This window comes from Hyla sarda, chromosome 5 (assembly GCF_029499605.1).
Source record: "Hyla sarda isolate aHylSar1 chromosome 5, aHylSar1.hap1, whole genome shotgun sequence".
Taxonomy (NCBI): domain Eukaryota; kingdom Metazoa; phylum Chordata; class Amphibia; order Anura; family Hylidae; genus Hyla; species Hyla sarda.
In genome coordinates, this window is record NC_079193.1 from 136,402,368 (window position 1) to 136,426,600 (window position 24,233).

General features: G+C 45.5%; 1 protein-coding gene across 1 annotated transcript in view; it reads right to left on the reverse strand.

Annotated features, from left to right (window-relative positions):
* The window catches only part of COBL (cordon-bleu WH2 repeat protein), a 612,569-nt gene that overhangs the window by 574,460 nt on the left and 13,876 nt on the right, over positions 1-24,233 (reverse strand). The window contains exon 2 of the mRNA XM_056520341.1: positions 2,160-2,309. Coding sequence (XP_056376316.1) covers positions 2,160-2,188 — 29 coding nt within the window. The 5' untranslated portion in view covers positions 2,189-2,309. The remainder of the gene's footprint in view (positions 1-2,159; positions 2,310-24,233) is intronic.

A 24,233-nucleotide genomic window follows, 5' to 3' on the forward strand; every position in this document is an offset into this window, starting at 1 on the left:
TTTAAAACACCAATACAAGAAAATAGCTGAGCATTGGCTGAAGCGAGGGAATAGTTTTCTCCCGCCGCTTCTATAATGCAGACAGAAAGATTAGCGCTGCCTGCAGCGTATCGGTGTGGGATTTGGGAGCATTCTCCTTTATTAAATATGCATGCCTCTGTTCAGTCACCGCACTCAGCCAAACACAGCCCATATAAAAGTAAAGTTCTGCCCATCTGACGGATTTACTCAATCAGAGGGAACTGCACTGCCATATAACTCAGCAAAAGGGGGGAGTCATTATACTGTAAACAGGTATGTTGTCACCCCCCCCCACCCCCAAGCTAACTACTGGTTACTGCAACTCCTCTTTTTCAGAGAGACAACAGTTTCTCTGCAAAGTGACACAGTACATTCGGCAGGAACAGTTGCACTGTACATTGGGAGGCACAGAGGTACAGTACATTAAGGGACAGTGGAACAAAACATTAGCGAGGCACAATGGCACAATTCGTTAGGGGGCACAGAGGCACGGTCAAGCCGCGGGTGATCAGATAAGCCATTAGAGCTGCCGCATTGCTGAAAATGCTGTGATTAGTATTGATCACGGCATCTGAGAGATTAATGGCATGAAAGCACAGTCATGAGAGCACGACCGCTGGACCCGCCGAGCATGATGAGAGCGCAGCTCCCTTCATGTTTAGAGCGTAAATGTACATCCTGGTCCACGAATTACTGGCATATTAGGAAGCACATTTACGCCCAATGTCCTTAAGGGGTTAATAAGACCAAATCAGCGCATCCACAATAGGTGATGTTCACAGCAAATGTTATATCTAAATGCTGACAAAACCAGCTCAGGCAAGATGGCTGCCCCCATAATACTGCAATAAAATTATATATAAAAAATTTACAATAAAAAAACAAAACAAATTAGAAAAAAGAACGTGTTTCAATATCTGGATCTGATCAGGAAAAAATCTACACATTATCTGTAATCCCTAGACTATATCATAAACAACAATCACACCTGTAAATGCATTAGGATATTGATAGAGATACCATTATTACCAAGACATCAATTTTCTACACCCAAACATCAGGCCTACTTCACATATCAGTAATTTGCAATATTATTGGCAATATTTGTAAAAATGCCTAAAATATCATCTTATGTTATATGTGTCTTTTTTGGGTTCTGTTTTTTTTTTTTTTTTTTACTAATGACACACATCTGAAGTATAGAAAAAATACACCTTTGAGTCATAGCTTTAGTGATATATGGCAGCCCTGCTAAATGGGTAATCTTATCTCATAAAGTTATGGCTATAACTATAACAAGGATATGTCATCATTTAGTAACCGGTGGAGGTGTCACCTCTGGGACCCCCATGATCCTGATTTAGTGTTGCAGCAACTTTATTGCTTTTTCCTGAATATTGGTGTTCCTGGCCACTCACTTGTACACGGAACTGTTGCTGGCCCAATTCAGTTGCCAGGAAAAAACTTAAAGGGGTACTCCGGAGAAAAACAAATGTTTTCAAATCAACTTGTGCTATAAAGTTAAACAGATTTGTAAATTACTTCTATTTAAAAATCTTAATCCTTCCAGTACTTATCAGCTGCTGTATACTTCAGAGGAAGTTGAGTTGTTCTTTTCTGTCTGACCACAGGGCTCTCTGCTGACACCTCTGTCCATGTCAGGAACTCTCCAGAGTAGGAGCAAATCCCCATAGCAAACCTCTGCTCCCCGGGACAGTTCCTGACAAGAACAGATGTGTCGGCAGAGAGCACTGTGGTCAGACTGAAAAGAACAACTCAACTTCCTGTGGAGAATAAGCTGATAAGTACTGGAAGGATTAAGATCTTGAAATAGAAGTAATTTGCAAATCTGTATAACTTACTGGCACCAGTTGATTTGAAAACATTTGTTTTGCCCCAGAGTACCCCTTTAAGGGAATGCAGTGATGAATCACCACTGTGGTCCCTTCATTTTCAGGATTATGGAGGTCCCAGTGGTCATACCCCTACTGATCAAAAATTACTGGCATATTCTAGCAATATGCCATCATTTAGTGAATACATTTTAACCATTGTCCCATTCCACAGTTGTAAATCCCATCCATTTCTTTGCTATCGCATGCAGTTATGTACTCAGTGACAGCAGATGTGCTACTCACCTAATGGGCTGCTCATGCAAAATTTCCATGGTGACCTCTTGTAAAATGTCCTTATAAAATCCTTTCTTCAAAACGAAAAGTCTACAGTTACCATAGCATTCCTTCTTGGCCACTTTGTTTTGTTACCTGATACTAGGGCACATCACTGAGCTGAAAACGAACAAGAATAAAGAAAGCTGTGAAGATTTTTAGTCTGACAAGTGTTTCAACTTTTAGCATTCAAAAGACAAAAGCTTCATTCAGTTATATAACCCTTGCGCAAGTTAAAATAGTCAATTTGGCACGCTACATTACCTCCTGCTCTAAACTCAGAATGCCATGACCAGTTATTCTGAATAAGAGTATCACACATCACACGCTTTACTCAAAATAACAAAACTCAAATGCTGATGCTTCAAGTGTGGCACAGCAGCATGTGATTCAATTCTGGCTCAAAAACATACACGTTCAAAACACCCCAATCCCTTCACATACCACGACTCCCTATTTCCCATGTTAAATTAATGGCTGCCATACACATTAGATAAATTCAGATAAATGGCAGACTTATCGACTGGACTTATCGACCAACTAATGTGCATGGTGGTCTCCCACTACAGATGATTTGGAAATTGATATCCAGTTGAGCATGCATGTGTATGAGCAAATGGTCAAGGCAGCTATCTAATGTGACAAGCTGAAAGGAACAATTCCAGCAAAAATTCCATAACATTTTTCAAATATGTGACTATTAACCACTTAAGGACGCAGGGCATACAGGTATGCCTCCGTTTCCGAGTCCTTAAGGACTCAGGAGCATACCTATACGTCCTGAGTCCCGCTAACGGGGTTTAAACCATTCTCACGAGTGGAGAATGGGTTAAACCCTGTGGGTCCCAGTTGCTATGGGCAGCCAGGACCCACGGCTAATGCCAGGCACTGCCAATCGGGCCGATGCCCAGCATTAACCCTTTAGATGCCGCAATCAAAGATGATTGCAGCATCTAAAGTGAAAGTAAAACTATCCCGGCAGCTCAGTGGAGCTGTTCAGGACTATCGCGACAGAATCACGATGTCCCAATCAGCTTACTGGCGACAGGAGGGTCCTCATCTGCCCCCTTGTCGTCTTATCGGCGATCTACTGCTCCATGCCTGCTCAGCACTGATCAATGCTATACTATGGCATAGCATTGATCAGTGTATGCATGGTATAGCCCCCTTAGGGGAATAGAAAAAAAAGTAACAAGTGGTAAAAATAAGAGAATAAATGTGAAGACCCCCCCCCCACCCACTAATAAAAGTTTGAATCACCCCCCTTTTCCTATTATTTTAATAAAATAATGTAATGGGAAAAAAAAATAATCATATGTGGTACAGCCACGTGCGTAAATGTCCGAACTATTAAAATATTAGCTAAACCGCACGGTCGATGGCGTACACGTAAAAAAATACCAAAGTATAAAATTGTGCATTTTTTGGTCACTTCATATACCATAAAAATATTAATAAAAAGCGATCAAAAAGTCTCATCAAAACAACAATGGTACCGATAAAAACTACAGAGCAAAAAATGAGCTCTCATATAGCCCCGTATGTGGAAACATAAAAAAGTTATAAGGGTCAGAACTTGACAATTTTAAACATTCTAATTTTGGTGCATGTAGTCAATTATTTTTAAAGTAGTAAAATAAATAAAAACCTACATAAATTGGGTATCACTGTAACTGTATGGACCTACAGAATAAAGATAAGGTGTCATTTTTAGGGGGGGGAGTGGCCTGAATGCCGGAGTGAGCGGTCGCATCCCGCAGGAGCTCCCGCTACCGCGGTGAATTAACCCTGATTACAACTTACCCTGATGTGCTGCTCTGTCTCTGTCAGTGGGAGTTGAGCAACGGGGGAAGCGGGGAGATTGTGGTCCGGTCCCGTCGGCAGCTGTGGTCATGGTGGCGGTCGGCTTCGTGGCCTATGGATCTGGGTCCCTGGCAACGTGGTGCAGAGAGGCTACAGAGTGGTGTGGTCCGGTGTTGTGATCCTCCGGTTCCTGGGCTGTGGCAGTAAGAGTGGTGGGGCAGTCCCTCCTGCTGGCGGATTTCGGGTCTCTGGCCTTCCTTGGAGCTGGGCTCCATCTTTGGCCTTCGTGGGCGGGGCCTAGCTGATTGCTGTGGTTACTCCCGCTGCTGTGAAGGTGCAGTGAGTCCTGCTGTGCGGCCTCCTGCTATGTGACAGTGTCCCCTGCTGGGACGAAGTGCTGGGGTATCCTGCTTGCTGTGGCTGAACATAATTAACCCTATCTGGCCCTGCTGTCCGGCTCCTTGCTGCTGTCTGGCCTGCATTGTGAGGTGCACTCCTTGGACTGTCCTGTGCATGCTTTCTCCGTCCCCCTGATACCCTACTGACCTTGTGGACTGTGAGTACCCTGAAAGGGACCTGGGTGATTGATGGGACTGGTGGTGCCTTCCCCATTAGCTGCAGGCAACTCTTCCTTTCTTCAAGGGAGTGCGGTGCTTCTGAGACTCTCATACTAGTGACTTTCTACCTGTTCAGTGTGCCCTGCTAGCCATGGGTGGCTACCGTGGTAAATGTGGTCATAGGAAATCTACACGGAACGCTAATGCCTCCAGACCGACCTCTGATGAGGATGCCTCCTCTGATGACGGATCCTCTCTTTCCTATGGCCCTTCTCATCTGGATTCTGGAGCTCAGACCCCGCTTGCTACTTAAGTGTCTGTAAAGTTTTCCAGACCTCCGGATGGACATGGGGTGCCTCTCCCGTTCCACCTTTATCCTTGCTGGATGGTTCTTCGACTTCTCCACAGAGCCTATCCTCTTAAAGACCTGTTTATGATACAGCTGCTTTGGATCAGCAGTTTTCCAAATTGTTGACTGCCTTTACTTCCTGTCAATTCATCATGGTAACGAAAGTTTATGAACTGCGGCAAGAATTCGTTATTTTGCGCCATGAGACCCAGAAGATACGTGAGCACACTGAGGAAGTGGAGCGTAGAGTGTCTGCGATGGACAGGGTGGACTCACTGCAGCGCCAGGTGACGGGAATTCTGGGTTGGTTGGATGATATGAAGAATCGCCTGCCACGCAACAATATCCGCCTGGTGGGCCTTCCTGAAAAAGTAGAGGGAAAGGATCCGGTGCTCTTCCTTAAAATGTGGCTCAAAGAACTTCTTACAGTGGACACTTTCTCTCCATACTTCTCAGTTGAACGAGCGCACAGAGTTCCGGCCAGACCTCCTCCTCCTGGGTGTCCCCCACATCCTTTTCTGGCCAAGCTTCTCCATTTTAAGGATAGAGATGCTATTCTGCAAGCTGTCAGAGTTAAGGGAGAGGTTATTTATGAGGGGAGCAGAGTATCTTTCTATCCAGACTTCTCTGTGGAACTCCGCAAGCAAAGGGTGCAGTTTACCGAGGTCCCTTCAAAGCTTCGTGCCAAAGGTTACCGCTATTCCATGCTCTATCCTGGTAGATGGGACTTTGACTAAATTCTTCACTTCCCCGATGGACGCACTTCACTGGGTGGATGCAGCACCTTCAGTCAGACCTCCGGACTGAATTGTCATGGACTGCCCTGCTCATAACTCTTCCCGCCATGTTCTTGGGTTTAGATAGCGGCAGGGAGTTAGGTTCCTAGGGACCCCGTAGGTTCCAGCTCTCCCGGAGGTGCTCCGGGGTCATTCTTAGTTACCGGCCAATTTACTGTGGGTGGGGTGGTGGGAGTGCTCTGTTTAAGTAGTTCCCTTTTTTAGTTTGCTTGGCGTTTTGTGGATGCCCTGCAGTAGTTGTATTTTTTGGGTATAGGTCTGCACAATGTTAGTAGTTACTATGTTCCATTTAGTGTTAAACAGGGAATTTATGGGATTGTTCTGGTTATGCTCTGTTGCTTTTGTTTTCCTGTTAAAGGACAACTGCAGCGGAATTACACTTATCCCCTATCCACAGGATAGGGGATAAGTGTTTGATCGCGGGGGGTCCGACCGCTGGGACCCCCCTCGATCTCCCTAACGGGGCGCCAGCATTAGCGCCCATGGTGACGTAGCGTCGACCTAAAGGTCGACGGTGACGCCCCGTCTCCTCCCCGTCCCCATACAGTTCTATGGAAGATGCGGGGAGGCACGAATGCTGCCTCCCCGACTCTCCCATAGAGATGTATGGAGGAGGCATGCCGGCCGCAATGTCATGCTGCGGCTGGCACGCCCCCTGCACGGGAGAGCCGCGGCCCCATACAGGAGATCACCGGGGGCCCCAGCATTCGGACCCCCCCGCGATCAAATACTTATCCCCTATCTTGAGGATAGGGGATAAGTGTTTGTACCGCTGCAGATGTCCTTTAAGTGTTTGTGCCCCGTTTGTCTTTTTGTGGTGTGTGTGTGTGGTATGTGTGGTCCTGGTTCTCCGTCCTTCCTCCTCCTGGCCTTCCTTTGCTTCCTACTGTTCCTATATTTGGTTGTGTCCAGTAATGGGGACCTTAAAAGTTATTAGCTGGAACGTCCGGGGGCTTAATTCCAAGTTCAAGAGGGCCTTATGTTTAGACTTTGTGAAATGCCAGTCGCCTCATATTATCCGCTTACAGGAGACTCATATCACAGGCCAAAAGGTACTTGCTCTAAAGAGGGCATGGATAGCACAGGGATATCATGCTTCTTATTCTAGCTATGCCAGGAGTGTCTCGGACTTAGTTACAGGTAGTTGCCATTGGTGGTTTCACAGGTAGCTTGTGATCACTTTGGGAGGTTTGTCATACTGCACTGCTGTAACGCCAAGCGCTCCGGGTCCCGCTGCCTCCCCGGAGCGCTTGCGGCGTTACTCTGCTTGCAGCGCTCCGGTCGGCGCTGCTGACCGAGAGCGCTGCTACCCTGTCACCGGAGGGGATGCGATCCGTGGGACGGGACGTGCCCGTTCACGGATCGCATCCCATGTCCCTTCTCACCCGCTCCGTCCTTCCTCTGTCCTTGCGCGCTGGCTCTCTGAAATTTAAAGGGCCAGTGCACCACTAATTGGTGCCTGGCCCAATCTAGTCTAATCACTGTTTTCCCTATAAAACATCACTTCCCCTTCCTGTCCCTGCCGGATCTTGTTGCCTAGTGCCTAGTGAAAGTGTTCCAGTGTGTCCTTGCCTGTGTTTCCAGAATCTCTGCTGTTGCCCCTGACTACGAACCTTGCCGCCTGCCCTGACCTTCCTGCTACGACTGACCTTGCCTTGCCTTGTCCTTTTGTACCGTGCCATCTCAGCCGCCAGAGAGGTTGAGTCGCTACTGGGAGGAACGACCTGGGGGTTACCTGCCACAGCAAGTCCATCCCGCTTTGCGGCAGGCTCTGGTGAATACCAGTAACCCCTTAGACTCCGTTCCCCTGGTACGGCCCACGCCATCACCTCTCTGGTTCAGAGGGTCCACTTCAAGTGTACTCACCTTCCGCCAACCCGGATCCTGACAGTAGATCTGGCCATGGATTCCGCTGAGGTGCCGCTGCCTAGCCTTGGAGACCTTTCCTCCGTTGTGGTCCAACAGTCTCAACAAGTAGTCCAACAAGGACATCAGTTGTCACAACTGACTGCAATGGTTCAGCAACTTCTGCCTTTACGGCCATCTTCTCCGCCAGTTCCTCAACTGCAAGCTGCCGCTTCCAGCACCAGAGTCCGTCTTTCTCTTCCGGATAAGTTTTATGGGGACTCTAAGTTGTGCCGTGGCTTCCTGACCCAATGTTCTCTGCACTTGGAGCTATTGGCTGACCAGTTTCCCACGGAACGGTCTAAGGTGGCATTCGTGGTCAGCTTATTCTCTGGAAAGGCGTTGTCTTGGGCCACTCCGCTTTGGGACCGCAACGATCCTGCCACCGCTTCAGTCCAAACCTTCTCAGAAATACGCTCTGTTTTTGAGGAACCAGCCCGGGTTTCTTCTGCCGAGACGGCCTTGTTGAATCTTGTTCAAGGAAACTCTTCAGTGGGCGATTACGCCATTCAGTTCCGGACTCTTGCCTCAGAATTAGCCTGGAATAATGAGGCTCTCTGCGCGACCTTCAAGAAGGGTTTATCCAGCCACATCAAAGATGTTCTGGCCGCACGAGAGATACCCTCAACCCTGTCCGAACGAATCCATTTGGCCACCCGCATTGATATGCGTTTTTCAGAAAGGCGACAGGAGCTACGCCAAGAAAAGGATCTCGTTCACACCAGGCGGTTTCCCCGCCCATCACCTCTCTTCCAGCATCCGCTGCAACCTGTGACTGTGCCTTCCGCCGAGGAGGCTATGCAAGTGGATCGGTCTCGCCTGACCCAATTTGAGAGGACTCGCCGCAGGAATGAGAACCTTTGCCTTTACTGTGCGAGCTCCGAGCATTTCCTGAAGGACTGTCCTATTCGTCCTCCACGTCTGGGAAGACGCACGCACCTAGTAAACGTGGGAGAGGCGTTACTGGGTGTGGATTCTACCTCTCCATGCTTAACTATTCCTGTACAGATTTCTTTGCCTGCTAAATCTGCCTTTTCTGCCGTGGCCTTTCTGGACTCAGGTTCTACAGGTAACTTCATTGAGGCCTCATTAGTCAACAGATTCAACATCCCTGTGACCCGTCTCGACAAGCCTCTCTTCATTTCATCTGTCAGTGGACAGAATCTGGACTGTACCGTGTGCTATCGCACTGTGCCCTTGCGCATGAACGTAGGTGTCCTCCATCATGAGGAGATTGAATTTTTTGTGCTTCCCAACTGTACTTCTCAAGTTTTACTAGGCTTGCCTTGGCTCCAGCTCCACTCTCCTACTCTCGACTGTTCTTCTGGGGACATTAGAAGTTGGGGTCCTACCTGTCACCAGCGATGCCTTAAGACCTTACCCATCAGTCAAGTAACCATCGCTTCTTCTCTGCCACGCCTGCCTAAGGCCTACCAGGACTTTTCCGATGTTTTTTGTAAAAAGCAAGCAGAGGTCTTACCTCCACACAGACCCTTTGACTGCCCTATTGACTTGCTTCCTGGTACTTCTCCACCGCGTGGCAGGATTTATCCGCTCTCTGCCCCAGAGACCCAAGCCATGTCTGAGTATATTCAAGAAAATCTAAAAAAAAGGATTTATCAGAAAATCTTTGTCTCCTGCTGGGGCAGGATTCTTCTTCGTTGCTAAGAAAGATGGAACCCTACGCCCATGCATCGATTACCGCGGTTTAAATAAAATTACCGTTAAGAATCGTTACCCACTCCCCCTTATCTCTGAATTGTTTGACCGTCTGCGGGAAGCGAAAATTTTTACCAAACTCGATCTAAGAGGGGCTTATAATCTTATCCGTATACGTGAAGGAGACGAGTGGAAAACTGCATTCAACACCCGTGACGGACATTTTGAGTATCTTGTCATGCCTTTCGGCCTTTGCAACGCCCCAGCAGTTTTCCAGGACTTTGTCAATGAGATTTTTCGTGACTTGCTATATACTTGTGTAGTGGTCTACCTGGATGACATTCTTATTTTTTCTTCTAACCCTGAGGAACATCGCCTCCATGTCCGTCAGGTGTTACAGCGCCTACGCAAAAATCACCTTTACACTAAGATAGAAAAGTGTCTCTTTGAACGCAGTAGTCTACCTTTCTTGGGTTACATTGTGTCCAGCCAAGGCCTTCAAATGGATCCTGTCAAACTCTCTGCGGTTTTGGATTGGCCACGCCCCTCTGGATTGCGAGCTATCCAACACTTCCTCGGGTTCGCTAATTACTATCGTCAATTTATTCCCCACTTCTCCACCATCGTTGCTCCTATTGTAGCGTTGACCAAAAAGGACGCAAACCCGAGGTCCTGGCCATCTATGGCGGAGGAGTCCTTTAATCTGCTCAAGGCTGTCTTCGCTTCTGCACCTGTCCTGTCCAGGCCTGACCCCTCAAAGCCTTTTATCCTTGAAGTAGATGCTTCTTCTGTTGGTGCCGGTGCCGTTTTAACTCAAAAGACCACTACTGGGAAAAATCGCACGTGTGGCTTTTTCTCCAAGACCTTCTCTCCTGCAGAAAAAAATTATTTGATTGGAGATCGTGAGCTTTTAGCTATTAAATTGGCACTCGAGGAGTGGAGACATCTTTTAGAAGGGTCCCTGCATCCCATCATCATTTACACGGACCATAAAAATTTATCCTATCTCCAGACTGCCCAGCGATTAAATCCTCGCCAAGCTAGATGGACATTGTTTTTTGCCCGCTTCAATTTTGAAATTCATTTTCGTCCAGCTGACAAGAACGTTAGAGCTGACGCACTATCACGTTCCACTGATGTTTCCGAATCTGAAGCCCCTCCACAGCACATCATGCCTCCTGAGTGTCTCATCTCCTCCGCTCCTACCACTCTTGTGCAAGTTCCTCCAGGGAAGACCCTTGTACCTTCACGCCTTCGCCACAAAATTCTTAAATGGGGTCATTCTTCTCTTTTGGCCGGACATGCTGGTGTCAAGAAGTCGGAGCAGTTGATTTCCAGACACTATTGGTGGCCCACCTTGCAGAAGGATGTGACTGATTTTGTTCGGGCTTGTACTACCTGTGCCCGTGACAAGACTCCAGGCCAGAAGCCGGCAGGTCTCCTCCTTCCTTTACCTGTACCTGAACAGCCATGGTCCCATATTGGTATGGACTTCATCACCGATCTGCCACCTTCCCGCAATAATACAGTCATCTGGGTGGTCGTTGATCGTTTTTCTAAAATGGCTCATTTTGTTCCTCTGACCTCAATCCTTCTGCGCCTCAATTGGCGAAACAATTTTTTCTTCATATTTTTCGATTTCACGGGCTTCCCACGCACATCGTTTCAGACAGAGGCGTCCAGTTCGTTTCTAAATTTTGGAGGGCACTCTGCAGTCAATTAAAAATCAAACTAAATTTTTCTTCTGCTTACCACCCTCAATCCAACGGTCAAGTGGAAAGAGTAAATCAGATACTTGGTGACTACCTGCGACATTTTGTCTCCTCTCGCCAAGACGATTGGGTGGACCTCTTGCCCTGGGCTGAATTTTCGTACAATTTTAAAAACTCTGAGTCTTCTTCCAAATCTCCATTTTTTGTGGTGTACGTCCGTCACCTGCTTCCCCCCCCCCCCCCCCTCCCTATCCCCACTTGCTCTGGGGTTCCTGCTGTTGATGAATTGACGCAAGATTTTTCTTCCATTTGGCGTGAGACTCAAAAGTCGCTTCTACTGGCCTCATCTCGAATGAAGGTGCATGCTGATAAAAAGAGAAGGGTTCCTCCGGTATTTTCCCCTGGTGACAAGGTATGGCTTTCTGCTAAGTATATTCGATTCCGTGTACCCAGTTACAAGTTGGGCCCCCGATTTTTAGGGCCTTTCATAGTCAAAAAACAAATCAACCCTGTCTCTTACCAACTTCATCGGCCCCCCTCTCTCCGTATTCCTAACTCCTTCCATGTCTCTCTACTCAAACCTGTTGTTCTTAACCGCTATTCTCCCAAAGTCATTCTTCCTGCTCCTGTCTCTGGATCCTCTGATATCTTCTCTGTGAAAGAGATCCTCGCCTTCAGGGTTGTCCGAGGTAAAAGATTTTTTCTTGTTGATTTTGAGAATTGTGGCCCCGAAGAGAGGTCCTGGGAACCCGAGATCAATATCCTTGATAAGGAACTCCTTCGTAGATTTCTGGGTTCCAAAAAGAAGGGGAGACCCAAGGGGGGGGGTACTGTAACGCCAAGCGCTCCGGGTCCCGCTGCCTCCCCGGAGCGCTCGCGGCGTTACTCTGCTTGCAGCGCTCCGGTCGGTGCTGCTGACCGAGAGCGCTGCTACCCTGTCACCGGAGGGGATGCGATCCGTGGGACGGGACATGCCCGTTCACGGATCGCATCCCATGTCCCTTCTCACCCGCTCCGTCCTTCCTCTGTCCCTGCCCGGCGCGCGCGGCCCCGCTCTCTAGGGCGCGCGCGCCGACTCTCTGAAATTTAAAGGCCCAGTGCACCACTAATTGGTGCCTGGCCCAATCTAGTCTAATCACTGTTTCCCCTATAAAACATCACTTCCCCTTCCTGTCCCTGACGGATCTTGTTGCCTAGTGCCTAGTGAAAGCGTTCCAGTGTGTCCTTGCCTGTGTTTCCAGAATCTCTGCTGTTGCCCCTGACTACGAACCTTGCCACCTGCCCTGACCTTCCTGCTACGTCTGACCTTGCCTTGTCCTTTTGTACCGTGCCATCTCAGCCGCCAGAGAGGTTGAGTCGCTACTGGGAGGAACGACCTGGGGGTTACCTGCCGCAGCAAGTCCGTCCCTCTCTGGTGAATACCAGTAACCCCTTAGACTCCGTTCCCCTGGTACGGCCCATGCCATCACCTCTCTGGTTCAGAGGATCCACTTCCAGTGTCCTCACCTTCCGCCAACCCGGATCCTGACAACTGCTCTATGGGTTCTTTCTCATTTGTTTTTGTCTCTGTTTATGTTCCTCCTCCATTTCAGGTCCCTGTCTTGGAGTCCTTTACTAACAAAATGTTGTCTTTTTCCTCTGATCCCGTTCTATTTGTAGGTAGATTTCAATGTCGTTCCTGATCCTCAGCTCGATCGCACCACTGCTGTTGATACCTGGCACACTGTGTGGGGCCTGACTGACCTCTTCTGGAGATGGAAATATCCCACGGCATCTCAACAATTGTAGAAAGTAGACAAGCGCACTCACCACGTTGTCTGCTTCATCTGTGCTTTTATTCACACAAATACAGAGATGCAGGTGCTGGGGGATGCCAGAGGAGGGATGTGCGTATGGGCTACGGAACCGTCTTGCGCTACATGCGCTTCATAAGGCCCCTTTCTACGTAACAGGTAGAAAGGTGTGTTTAAAAAGGCCCCCACCGGAAGGGGTAACCTAGGCAACACATATACAAACCAGTAAAAATCACATACACCCAGTGTAAAACAAAGGGGACAAGATAAAAACAATGTATAAAAACACAACGAATCTACCTCAAGGAGGTCACAGGATCTGCACCTTAACGGTTCTGGATTGAACATCTAAATACCATAGATCTATATCAATAGATTAATTACAAAAACGCACTGAGCTCATTCAGACCTAACGGTCCTGTTGCGTTTAAAAGTGCAATCCAGAAGGCTTCTTTTCGTAACAGTTGTAGATCTTTATCCCCGAAATTAACTGACTTTTCCACCCTTTCTAGGGCTCCAAACTTCAGTGTTTCTGGGGAACCTCCGTGTATGTCTTGCATATGACTAATACATTTCGAGGCTCCTACAGCTGTCTTTAAAGATCGGAAGTGCTCTCTCACGCAATGAAACAAGGGTATAACTGTTTTACCTATATAATAGAAACCGCAACATAAAGCGTAAACTGTGTGTGTTCACCTAACTTTATCAGATCATTATTCACATTGACCTTAAAGAATGAGCATGTTCTGCATGGAAAATTCCCGCGGGATCTAATGCTATCAAGCCAGGTCTCACTTAGGTTTTTGGGGGTTTGTTTCTTTTTGATGTAATTTTGTAAAGTGTTCTATTCCGTTTATACGTACTCATGGGTTTTTGTTCAGTAAATTCTTTGATGTCTTCATCTCGCTCTACCATATACAAATTACTATAGATTGCTTGTTTTATTGTTCATTGGGCTATTTAGAAAAGAGAAAATGCATCTGTAGGGTTTTAGATTTTTTTAAAAGTTCACTCCTTGATAAGGAGTCAGCTCTCGATTTCGCTTGATCGATAACCATTTGGGGATACCCTTGTTGTAGGAGGTGTTGGGCTAAATCTGCTGCTTGTTTTCAGCTGAAAAACTTCTGAATTATTATTAATACGTTTTAAACGGATGAACTGACTATAGGGGATGCTATATTTAATCTGAACAGGGTGCGAAGATTCGTAATGTAGAAGTAAATTTTTTGCAATCGGTTTTCTGAGACGTCACTGATTGATTTTCTACGATGTCGATCTTCACGTCAAGGAATTCCAACGATTTGTCGCCAAAAATAGACATAAAATTTATGTTGACTTTGTTAGCACTGTTCAAATATGAAAAAAGTTTCAAATTGATCCTTAGTACCCTCCCAAATGATAAGGATATCAACATAGCTATGGTAAGATTTAATATGTCGACTGAAGGAATTCCTGGGTGTGAAGATGTAATCACTTAAAAAAAATACCAAGAATATATTGGCATAACTACATGAGATGGGCGTACCCATCGCCGTACCTCTTAATTGTTTATACCATTTCTCCTGGTAACTGAAATGGTTATTGTCCAAAATAAATGCCACAGATTCTGTGACAAAATAATAAAAATAGGGGATTTTTCTGTAAATGTGAAGAATCGAAGGAGAGCCTGTATACCCGCATCATGGGGGATGTGGGTATACAGGCTCTCAACATCAATAGATGCCAATGTATACCCTTCTTGCCAGCAAAATTCGTCCTGGAAACCAAGCAGATTCCTGTATCTTTTAGATATGACGGTATAGATGGGAGAAGCGGAGACAATAACCAGTCAATATAACTGGAAAGATACGCTGTGGGGGAATCAATCCCCGAAACAATTGGACGACCTGGGGGAGGAATAATATGCTTGTGCACCTTTGGCAAAATATACCAATACGGTCTGCTTGGGTTCCTGGGCAAAAGACGCTCTGCTGTTTTTTTCTGTAGAAGCTGTGTGTATTTATTAAGAAGAGTTTTTCAATGGGTTTTAGCAGTGGGATCTTGAGACAGAGATTCATATACCAATCTATCACTCAGCTGTAGCATAACCTCTCTATGATAGTCCTCCCTCCACCACACTACAACCAAACCACCTTTGTCCGCTTTCGATATAACGATATCGTTCCTTTTTCTCTTTATTCGGTAGGCTTGGCTGTACTAAGGGGTATATCTGCACTTTGATTTATCTGCATACTGCGTGATAGAATAGGTCAATTGCACTGCCCGCTGTAATCAGGGGGTTAAAGTGGGAGGAATTACCTCCTGTAAAAGTATCAGTGCTTGTATTGGGGTCAGTTCGTGTGTGCTCAGATAAATCAATTCCTTCTGCTAACCCAGTTAGATCCCTAATGAGCATGTTCTCTTGTGTGCTGAATTCCTGAACAATGCTAAACCCTAGTGGACCTCTAACACACTTCTGTTCACCCTCCATCTCTATATGTTTTGCTGAATCTTTATTAAAATGAACACATGAAAAAAACTTTTAAAATTAAGCTTTCTCACTGCCTTAAAAAAATCGATTTTAAATAGAGTATAGTTAAAGCTCTCAGTGAGGCCAAAATTTAAGCCCCTACTTAGAGCCGCAAGACAATCCTGATTCAGATAAATGTCTGTTAAGTTGGTGACAATATTAACTGACGTTACTGGCGCCAGGTCACAGTTTTTCTTTTCCTCGTTGGGTTCTTCCTTGGAGCCATATTTCTTTCGGCGCCCTCTTCTGACTGGTTTCCTATAGGGGCATTCCCTGATGTAGTAGTAGATGCAGTTACTTTTCCCACATTAGGGGGTTTCTTGTTGTCTAAAGTGATTTATCTTGAAAGAAGAGATCGCAGACGGCACTCACGGAAACAGCAAGAAGTTTTATTCGGGATCGCTGGTCCACGCAACAAGAACGCCAGGTAAGTCGACCGGTTTTGCGCTACGCAGAGCGCTTACACGTGACCTCTGACATCGATTAAAGTGATTTATGCATTTTCTAATAAAGATTTTTTGTACATTGATTGGGTGTGCGCTACATGGTGTACTTCTCCCTTTTTTTTTGCTTTAATCAATTGGTGACGTCTGGTTTCAGAAAACCGATTGCAAAAAATTCACTTCTTCATTACGAATCTTCGCACCCTGTTCAGACAAAAAATAGCATCCCCTATAGTCAATTCATCCGTTTAAAATGTATTAATAATAATTCAGGAGTTTTTCAGCAACAAGCAGCAGATTTAGTTCAGTCGCCTCCTACAACGAGGGTATCCTCAGATAGTTATCGATCAAGCAAAATCGAGAGCTGACTCCTTATCAAGGAGTGAACTTTTTAAAAAATCTAAAAAGAAAAAACAACCTAACAGGTGCATTTTCTCTTTTCAAAATAGCCCAACGAACAATAAAATAAAACAAACAATCTATAGTAATTGGTATATGGTAGAACGAGATGAAGACATGAAATAATTTACTGAATAAAAACCCATGATTACGTATAAACAGAATAGAACTTTATAAAATTTCATAAAAAAGAAACAAACCCCCAAAAACCTAAGTGAGACCTGGCTTGATAGCATTAGACCCCACGGGAATTTTTCATGCAGAACATGCTCATTCTGTAAGTTCAATCTAATAGTGCTCTGATAAAGTTAGGTGAACACACCATTCAAATCAAGCATTTTATTACATGCCGGTCCACACACACCATTTACGCTTTACGTTGCGGTTTCTATTATATTGGTAAAACAGTTAGACCCTTGTTTCATCGAGTGAGAGAACACCTCCGATCTTTAAAGACAGGTGTAGGAGCCTCGAAATATATTAGTCATATGCAAGACATACACAGAGGTTCCCCAGAAACACTGAAGTTTGGAGCCCTAGAAAGGGTGGAAAAGTCAGTTAATTTCGGGGATAACGATCTACAACTGTTACAAAAAGAAGCGTTCTGGATTGCACATTTAAACGTAACAGGACCGTCTGAATGAGCGCAGTGAGCTCAGTGTTCGTTTTTGTAATTAATCTATTGATATAGATCTATGGTATTTAGATGTTCAATCCAGAACCTTTAAGGTGCAGATCCTGTGACCTCCTTGAGGTAGATTTGTTGTGTTTTTTATACATTGTTTTTATCTTGTCCCCTTGGTTTTACACTGGGTGTATGTGATTTGTACTGGTTTGTATATATGTTGCCTAGGTTACCCCTTCCAGTGGGGGCCATTTTAAACACACCTTTCTACCTGTTACGTAGTAAGGGGCCTTATGAAGCACATGTAGCGCGAGACGGTTCCGTAGCCCATACGCACCTCCCTCCTCTGGCATCCCCCTGCACCTACATCTCTGTATTCGTGTGAATAAAAGCACAGATGAAGCAAACAACGTGGTGAGTACGCTTGTCTACTTTCTACAATTGTTCATATATACATTGATCTGTATCTTTCACAAGCTTAGCACCACCACTATCAGTGCATCTACAGAGCAGCTGCAAAAGTGTGTCATATTGATAAGGTTCCATCGGGTGTGTGAAGAGAAGTGTCAGGTGTACTTCTTCTTACTAGGATAATATAGAAACAAAGCCAGCTCACCCCTGGTCCGGATATTGAGCACCCCTGGTCCGGATATCGAGTATGACTAAGGCTGAAACACGTCACTTCCGACCTGTTACTTCTGGCGTGATGTAAAATAAAGCTATACTGATTTGATCTGCACCTTAGCTGGAGTTCTTTCCATATTCCTTACTTCTTCTTACTACTATCCCTCGGCATCTGCTTTCTCCTTCTACTCGGCTGCCCATAGATCCTTCTCTCGCAATGATCTCGCTCTGGCTTCCGAGGGTCTCCTCCAGGCAGTAAGAGATGTTTCCTACACCCCTAGAGGGATCTCAGATCACTCTGCTATATTGGTAGTTCTCAATCTAGGTCCTAGTCCCTACTCCTGTTTCTAGTGCATGCACCCTGGATGGCTACAGGCTGAGGTGGTAGTGGAGGCCTTAGGGGTTGCCCATACTGAGTACTGGGAGCATAATGCTGTTTCATATCCTGATCCCCTAATTCAGTGGGGTGCTTACAAGGCTACGAGTAGGGGCACTTTTATTGCGGGGGGTAGTGGGTCAGCGGAAACTCAGGTCAGCCACGGAGCATAAGTTGTTGCAAGATGTTGGTGATTTAGAGGCCGCTTATATTAGAGATCCTACACCTGATAGTGAAAGGGCTTGGACTAAGGCGCAGAGGTCTCTACTGGTGGTCCAGAGGGATAGGGTTCAACTGAGGTTGGCAGATAGGGAAGCGGCGCTATTTGCATTTGGTGATAGGAATGGGAAACTTTTGGCGTACTTAGCGAAGGCTAGTCGCCCTGCCGCTTCTATTCCTTGTATTAAGGGGGGGGGGATGGTTCCATATTGTCTGAACCTCAGTTAATCAACTCTTTAGGGATTTCTACTCCTCTCTTTATTCTGCTCCTTTTAGACCCTGTCAGGGGGAAATTCCCTTCCACAGGTCAGCCGTGCTCAAGCAGAGGCGTTAGATACCCCGTTTATGCTGGAGGAGGTGGCTCAGGCTATTAAGGATCTTCCCCATGGGAAGACCCTGGATTTGGATGGGTTAATTGGAGATTGGTATGGGATGAATGAGGAGCGTTTGTCCCCTATACTCTCTTTTCACTCTTTGGCTGTGGCTGACTCTCTTCTGGACTCTATGAGGGAGGCGCTGATAGTGGTACTCCCCAAGCCTGGGAAGGATCCATTGTTACCTGATTCCTATAGACCAATCTCCCTATTGAATGTTGATATTAAAATATTTGATAAAATATTGGCTACTCGCCTATATGGTGTTATTGGCTCTCTCGTTCATCCTGATCACACTGGGTTCATCAGGGATGTGGAAATCCTATCGGCTGACGCCTGGGACATGTAGTTCCGGGTGCCGGGCAGGTGAATTTTTAATAGATTTAGCCCTGTATTGGGCAAGCAGGTGCGGGATCGGATGCAGACTCGCATGGGACCCAAGGCTGCACCTCACACCGGGGCTCAGGGTGTACGGAGCGGGCTCCTGACTTGTACCAAGCTGTATAAGAGTCGCAGGTGCCCGAAGAAATTTGACAAGGTGTGAACTCCTTGGCTTTTACTAGATGTGTCGGCAGACCTTCCATCTGGGGTGGCCCATTAACTTCTTTATGCTAGGATATTGGTTTTACAAGGGGGGTTGGGTTTTGGGGGGAGGTCGGAGTCATTGGGATGTGTGGTAGTGTGAATGTATGCTTGTCTTGGTGTGGGGCTTCTCTGGATGGTACTTGGGATGCTCCTTCCTTATGTGACTGATTGCCATTCTGTTATCTTAGTCCTGTCATAGTGATGGAGTTGACATGCGGACCTACAGAGACACTGGTTGTGTGTTGCACTTTATTGTGCTGTTTGTTTTTAGGCAACAAAAATGTAATAAACAAATACTTTTTTTTAAAAAAAAGGTGTAATTTTTAAAGAAAAGTGCACTACGTAAAAACGGAAGCCCTAAAATTAGCAAAATGGCATTTTTTTTCATTTCACCCCACAAATATATATTTTTTTGTTTTGCCGCAGATTATGTTTAACCCCTTAACGACGCAGGATGTATATTTACGTCCTGCGCCAGCTCCCGCGATATAAAGCGGGATCGCGCCGCGATCCCGCATCATATCGCGTCGGTCCCGGCGCTAATCAATGGCCGGGACCCGCGGCTAATACCACACATCGCCGATCGCGGCGATGTGCGGTATTAACCCTTTAGAAGCGGTGGTCAAAGCTGACCGCCGCTTCTAAAGTGAAACTGAAAGTATCCCGGCTGCTCAGTCGGGCTGTTTGGGACCGCCGCGGTGAAATCGCGGCGTCCCGAACAGCTGATCGGACACCGGGAGGGCTCTTACCTGCCTCCTCGGTGTCCGATCGACGAATTACTGCTCCGTGCCTGAGATCCAGGCAGGAGCAGTCAAGCGCCAATAATGCTGATCACAGGCGTGTTAATACACGCCTGTGATCAGGATGAGCGATCAGTGTGTGCAGTGTTATAGGTCCCTATGGGACCTATAACAATGCAAAAAAAAAGTTTAAAAAAAGTGTTAATAAAGGTCATTTAACCCCTTCCCTAATAAAAGTTTGAATCACCCCCCTTTTCCCATAAAAAAAATAAAACAGTGTAAAAAAATAAATAAATAAACATATGTGGTATCGCCGCGTGCGTAAATGTCCGAACTATAAAAATATATCATTAATTAAGCCGTACAGTCAATGGCGTACGCGCAAAAAAATTCCAAAGTCCAAAAAAGCATATTTTGGTCACTTTTTATAACATTAAAAAATGAATAAAAAGTGATCAAAAAGTCCGATCAAAACAAAAATCATACCGATAAAAACTTCAGATCACGGCGCAAAAAATGAGTCCTCATACCGCCCCGTACGTGGAAAAATAAAAAAGTTATAGGGGTCAGAAGATGACATTTTTAAACGTATAAATTTTCCTGCATGTAGTTATGATTTTTTCCAGAAGTGCGACAAAATCAAACCTATATAAGTAGGGTATCATTTTAACCATATGGACCTACAGAATAATGATAAGGTGTAATTTTTACCGAAATATGCACTGCGTAGAAACGGAAGCCCCCAAAAGTTACAAAATGGCGTTTTTTTTTCGATTTTGTCGTGCATTTTTGGGTAAAATGACTAATGTCACTGCAAAGTAGAATTGGCGACGCAAAAAATAAGCCATAATATGGATTTTTAGGTGGAAAATTGAAAGGGTTATGATTTTTAAAAGGTAAGGAGGAAAAAACGAAAGTGCAAAAACGGAAAAACCCTGAGTCCTTAAGGGGTTAAAAATATTTAATGTCAATACAAAGTACAATTGGTGAAGCAAAAAAAAAGCCCTTATATGGGTCTGTAGGTGCAAAATTGAACGCGTTATGATTTTTAGAAAATGAGGAGGAAAAAAACGAAAGTGCAAAAATGAAAATTGTTGTAATGTCCGTTTATTTGTTTATGTATTTTTCTGTTTAGGTGTTTTTCACACACTAGTTTGTTCTGAGCAGTTTTCTATTCTCCCTGGATTGTGAATGGTTAATGCTCAGAATCAATGAGATCTCGGGTGTGTCTATTTTAACCAGAGTTCTCCTGCATTGTCTGCTGGTTATTTTGTGCAATAATGCTATTATGATGTGCAATACTCTGACTATGTCTGCTTGAGCATTTACCTTGTATTTATCTTGTGATTTTATCTGAGTTTTAGCCATGGTTAAAGGGTAGCTCCTACCATCCTATATTTTTTTTTCCTGTCCCTGCCTATTGCTCATCTACCCTTAACCCCCTCCCTGCTTTTAATTTTTTATTTTTTTTACTATATTAAAAATAACTTTTTGTCAGCCTGGTAGTGTGCTCACTACCAGGCAGACTTCACCAGCAGGCACTACGTCACTGATGCATGCTGGGGAGGACTTCCGCCCTTAGTTCATCTACACAGGGTGCCTCCAGCTGTTTCACCACTACAACTCCCAGCTTGCCCTGGCATCTATTGGCTGTCAGGGAATGCTGGGAGTTGTAGTAGTGAAACAGCTGGAGGCACCCTGTGTAGATGAACTATAACTTAGTGCCATGCGGCGCTACGCCCGTTCCCTCCGTCACAAACATCCTGCCCCCCGCATACCCCGTACCCTCCGTCACACACAGCCCCCCCCCCGCATACCCAGTTCCCCCTGTCACAAACACATACCCAGTTCCCCCTGTCCCCCTCCTTCTGATACTTACTGATACTGCAGAGTCCAGCAGCGGACGTGCAGGGTCAGCGGCGGCGACGACACGTGCGGGAGGAGTGGCCTCCCAGCCAGTGGCCAGGGAGCCAATGCGCTCGCTCCCGCCTGTCTCATTGACAGGCAGGGAGTGAGAGCAGCCTAAATGAAAAAGGACTGATTGCCAGGCCAAAATCAGTCCTTTTTCAGGCGTTACGTCACGCCAGGCTGCAGCCGGCCACTAGGAGGGTGACCCCTAGTGACCGGTTTTAAATAGTCTTGTTTATTGTACATTTTAGTCTGTTACATTTGTCGGTTTTAGGATTAGTATGTCCGGTCTGCTTAGTCTGTGTTCACACTGTGTTAGTCTAGTGTTACCTGTGCTCTGTATGTTATATTCCTGTTTGGTATCTTGGAGTCTGTTCAGACTCATCCGGTTTTAGTCTAGTTTTACCTGTACTCTGTATGTATTAATTCCTGTTTGGTATCCTGGAGTCTATTAAGACTCATCTGGTTCTGGTCTTAGTTTCATATATTTTATTTCTGTTTCCTATTGGGTCAGCATCCTGATCACAGTGTGGAGTGTGTCCTCTGGCCAGTAGTCTATTTGGCTTTATTATAATGGCTACTCCTTTTGTGGATTGGGGTGTCCAGTTTGTTTGTTCTGTGTCCCAGTGTCAAATGTTACCTGATCAGTTTAGTGTTTTAGCACTGTTATTCCGTTCATCCCCTGCAATTTCTTGGATTCTGCTGTATACCTGTTCCATACCTAGTCTTGTTCATTTTATCATGTCTGCCATTTATCTGGATTCCGGTTTGTGAACTGCTTGTTTATACACTATATTCTGCCCTGTTAGTATTTGTATCCTGTCTGGTATATCTGGTTTTCCAGTAGTTTTCCGTTTCTGTTTCTGGCCTGTGACCGACTATGTATATATTAGTTTTTATGCCATTGCAATGTAGCGCAGTGTGGGACTGGCGCCACTATGTTGTTGGGCAAGTAGGTAAGGAGAGTTATTTTAGGGTCAGTTTAGGGCTCACTCTCCCTGTCCCCGCAGTCAGTCATGACAATTGTTTTGAGTCCTTTAGGTGAAAATGGGCCGAGTCCCTAAGGGGTTAATGTAATTTACAAAATCATCCCCTCTTGCTTAGCATTCTCTTTCAGATTATTAGTCAGGCCAGGTTGGAGGTGGTGGCTGAATTAGAGCACCGCACCTCCCTCCAGGAGCTGTACACGTCTAGAGTAATTCTTACATTACTTATCAAATTCACCGTACCTCCAGGGGGGGGGGGTCCAACCAAGGGACAGTGAATTAGTACTTCTGAGACTGGGAAGCTGGTTTGCAACTCAATGATGATACCTTTTTGAGACTTTTGCTGAGACTGGGAAAACAAAATAGCGAAGGTAATACTTTCTGAGACTGAGTACAAGTGGTCTTACCCAAATTGCTGCTGATACTGGAAGAGCAGGGTTACTTATGTGAAACTGGGTATTTTGTGAAATTGCTGCTGAGACTAGATAGAAAAGATGGATTTCCATTTAGGGATGATATGTATTTAGACTGCAGCTAAGACTGGAAAAGCTAGGATACTACTCATTCTCCTTTACATTTTCTACTTGTCATTGTCCCTGTCTATCTAGGTCATGTTTATCTAGGCTGATCAGAGAACAATAGAGCTGTCATTCATTTTAATCCTATTCCCCTATTATTATAAAGAGGTTACTGTGCAGTAGCAATAAACTGCTAATAGTTTCCCCTAGTACTCAGGAGTTTTAAAGAAATAGGAGAAATAAAACTTATCTCCTGTCCACAGGATAGGGCATAAGTTTCTGATTGCACGGGGGTGTGATCAATGTTGCCCCCCACAATCTCCTGTACGGGGGCCAGCTACTTACTAGCCGCACTCCTGCCTCCAATCTCGGCTCACCTTATGATCTGCTGAGGGGCCCGTCACTGAAGCCTGTCTTCAAGAGTGGGGGCCGGACCATGCCTAAGGCAGTTGAGTAGCCACCCCCTGTACAGGAGATAGCGGGGGACCCCAGCGTTTGCTGCCCCTCTGGATAGGGGGTATGATTTATCTCCCCTTTTTTTTTTTTTTTTTAAATAATCCTTTTATTTTATGTTATTAGCATGTGACACATCTTACAATAAAAAACATCTGATAACAAGAGCAAAAGTACCCTTTTAAGCTCAAGTACTAAATGCTCACAGAACCACAATACATTATTTGTTGATGAATATTGCACAAAAAAAAAACTATTTGATAGAACGGTCCCTTAAATTCACAATGTTTTATAAGGAGAGGATCAATTATTAAAGGGGTACTCCACTGGAAAAAATTTTTTTTTTTTAACTCAACTTGTTCTAAAAACCTAAACATTTGTAAATTACTTCTATTTAAAAATTGTTATCCTTCCAGTACTTATCAGCTGCTGTATGCTCCACAGGAAGTTCTTTTCTTTTTGAATTTCCTTTCCATCAGACCACAGTGCTCTCTGCTGATACCTCTGTCCATGTCAGGAACTGTCCACGGCAGGATAGGTTTGCTATGGGGATTTGCTCCTACTCTGGACAGTTACTAAATGTTCCGAATACTGTGTTCACGCTGAGGGGGTTGGCCACGCCCCATGATGTCATGGTCACGCCCCTCAAATAGACTTACATTGAGGGGACGCTGTCTTGACATCACCAGGGGGCGTGGGCGACCCCCGCA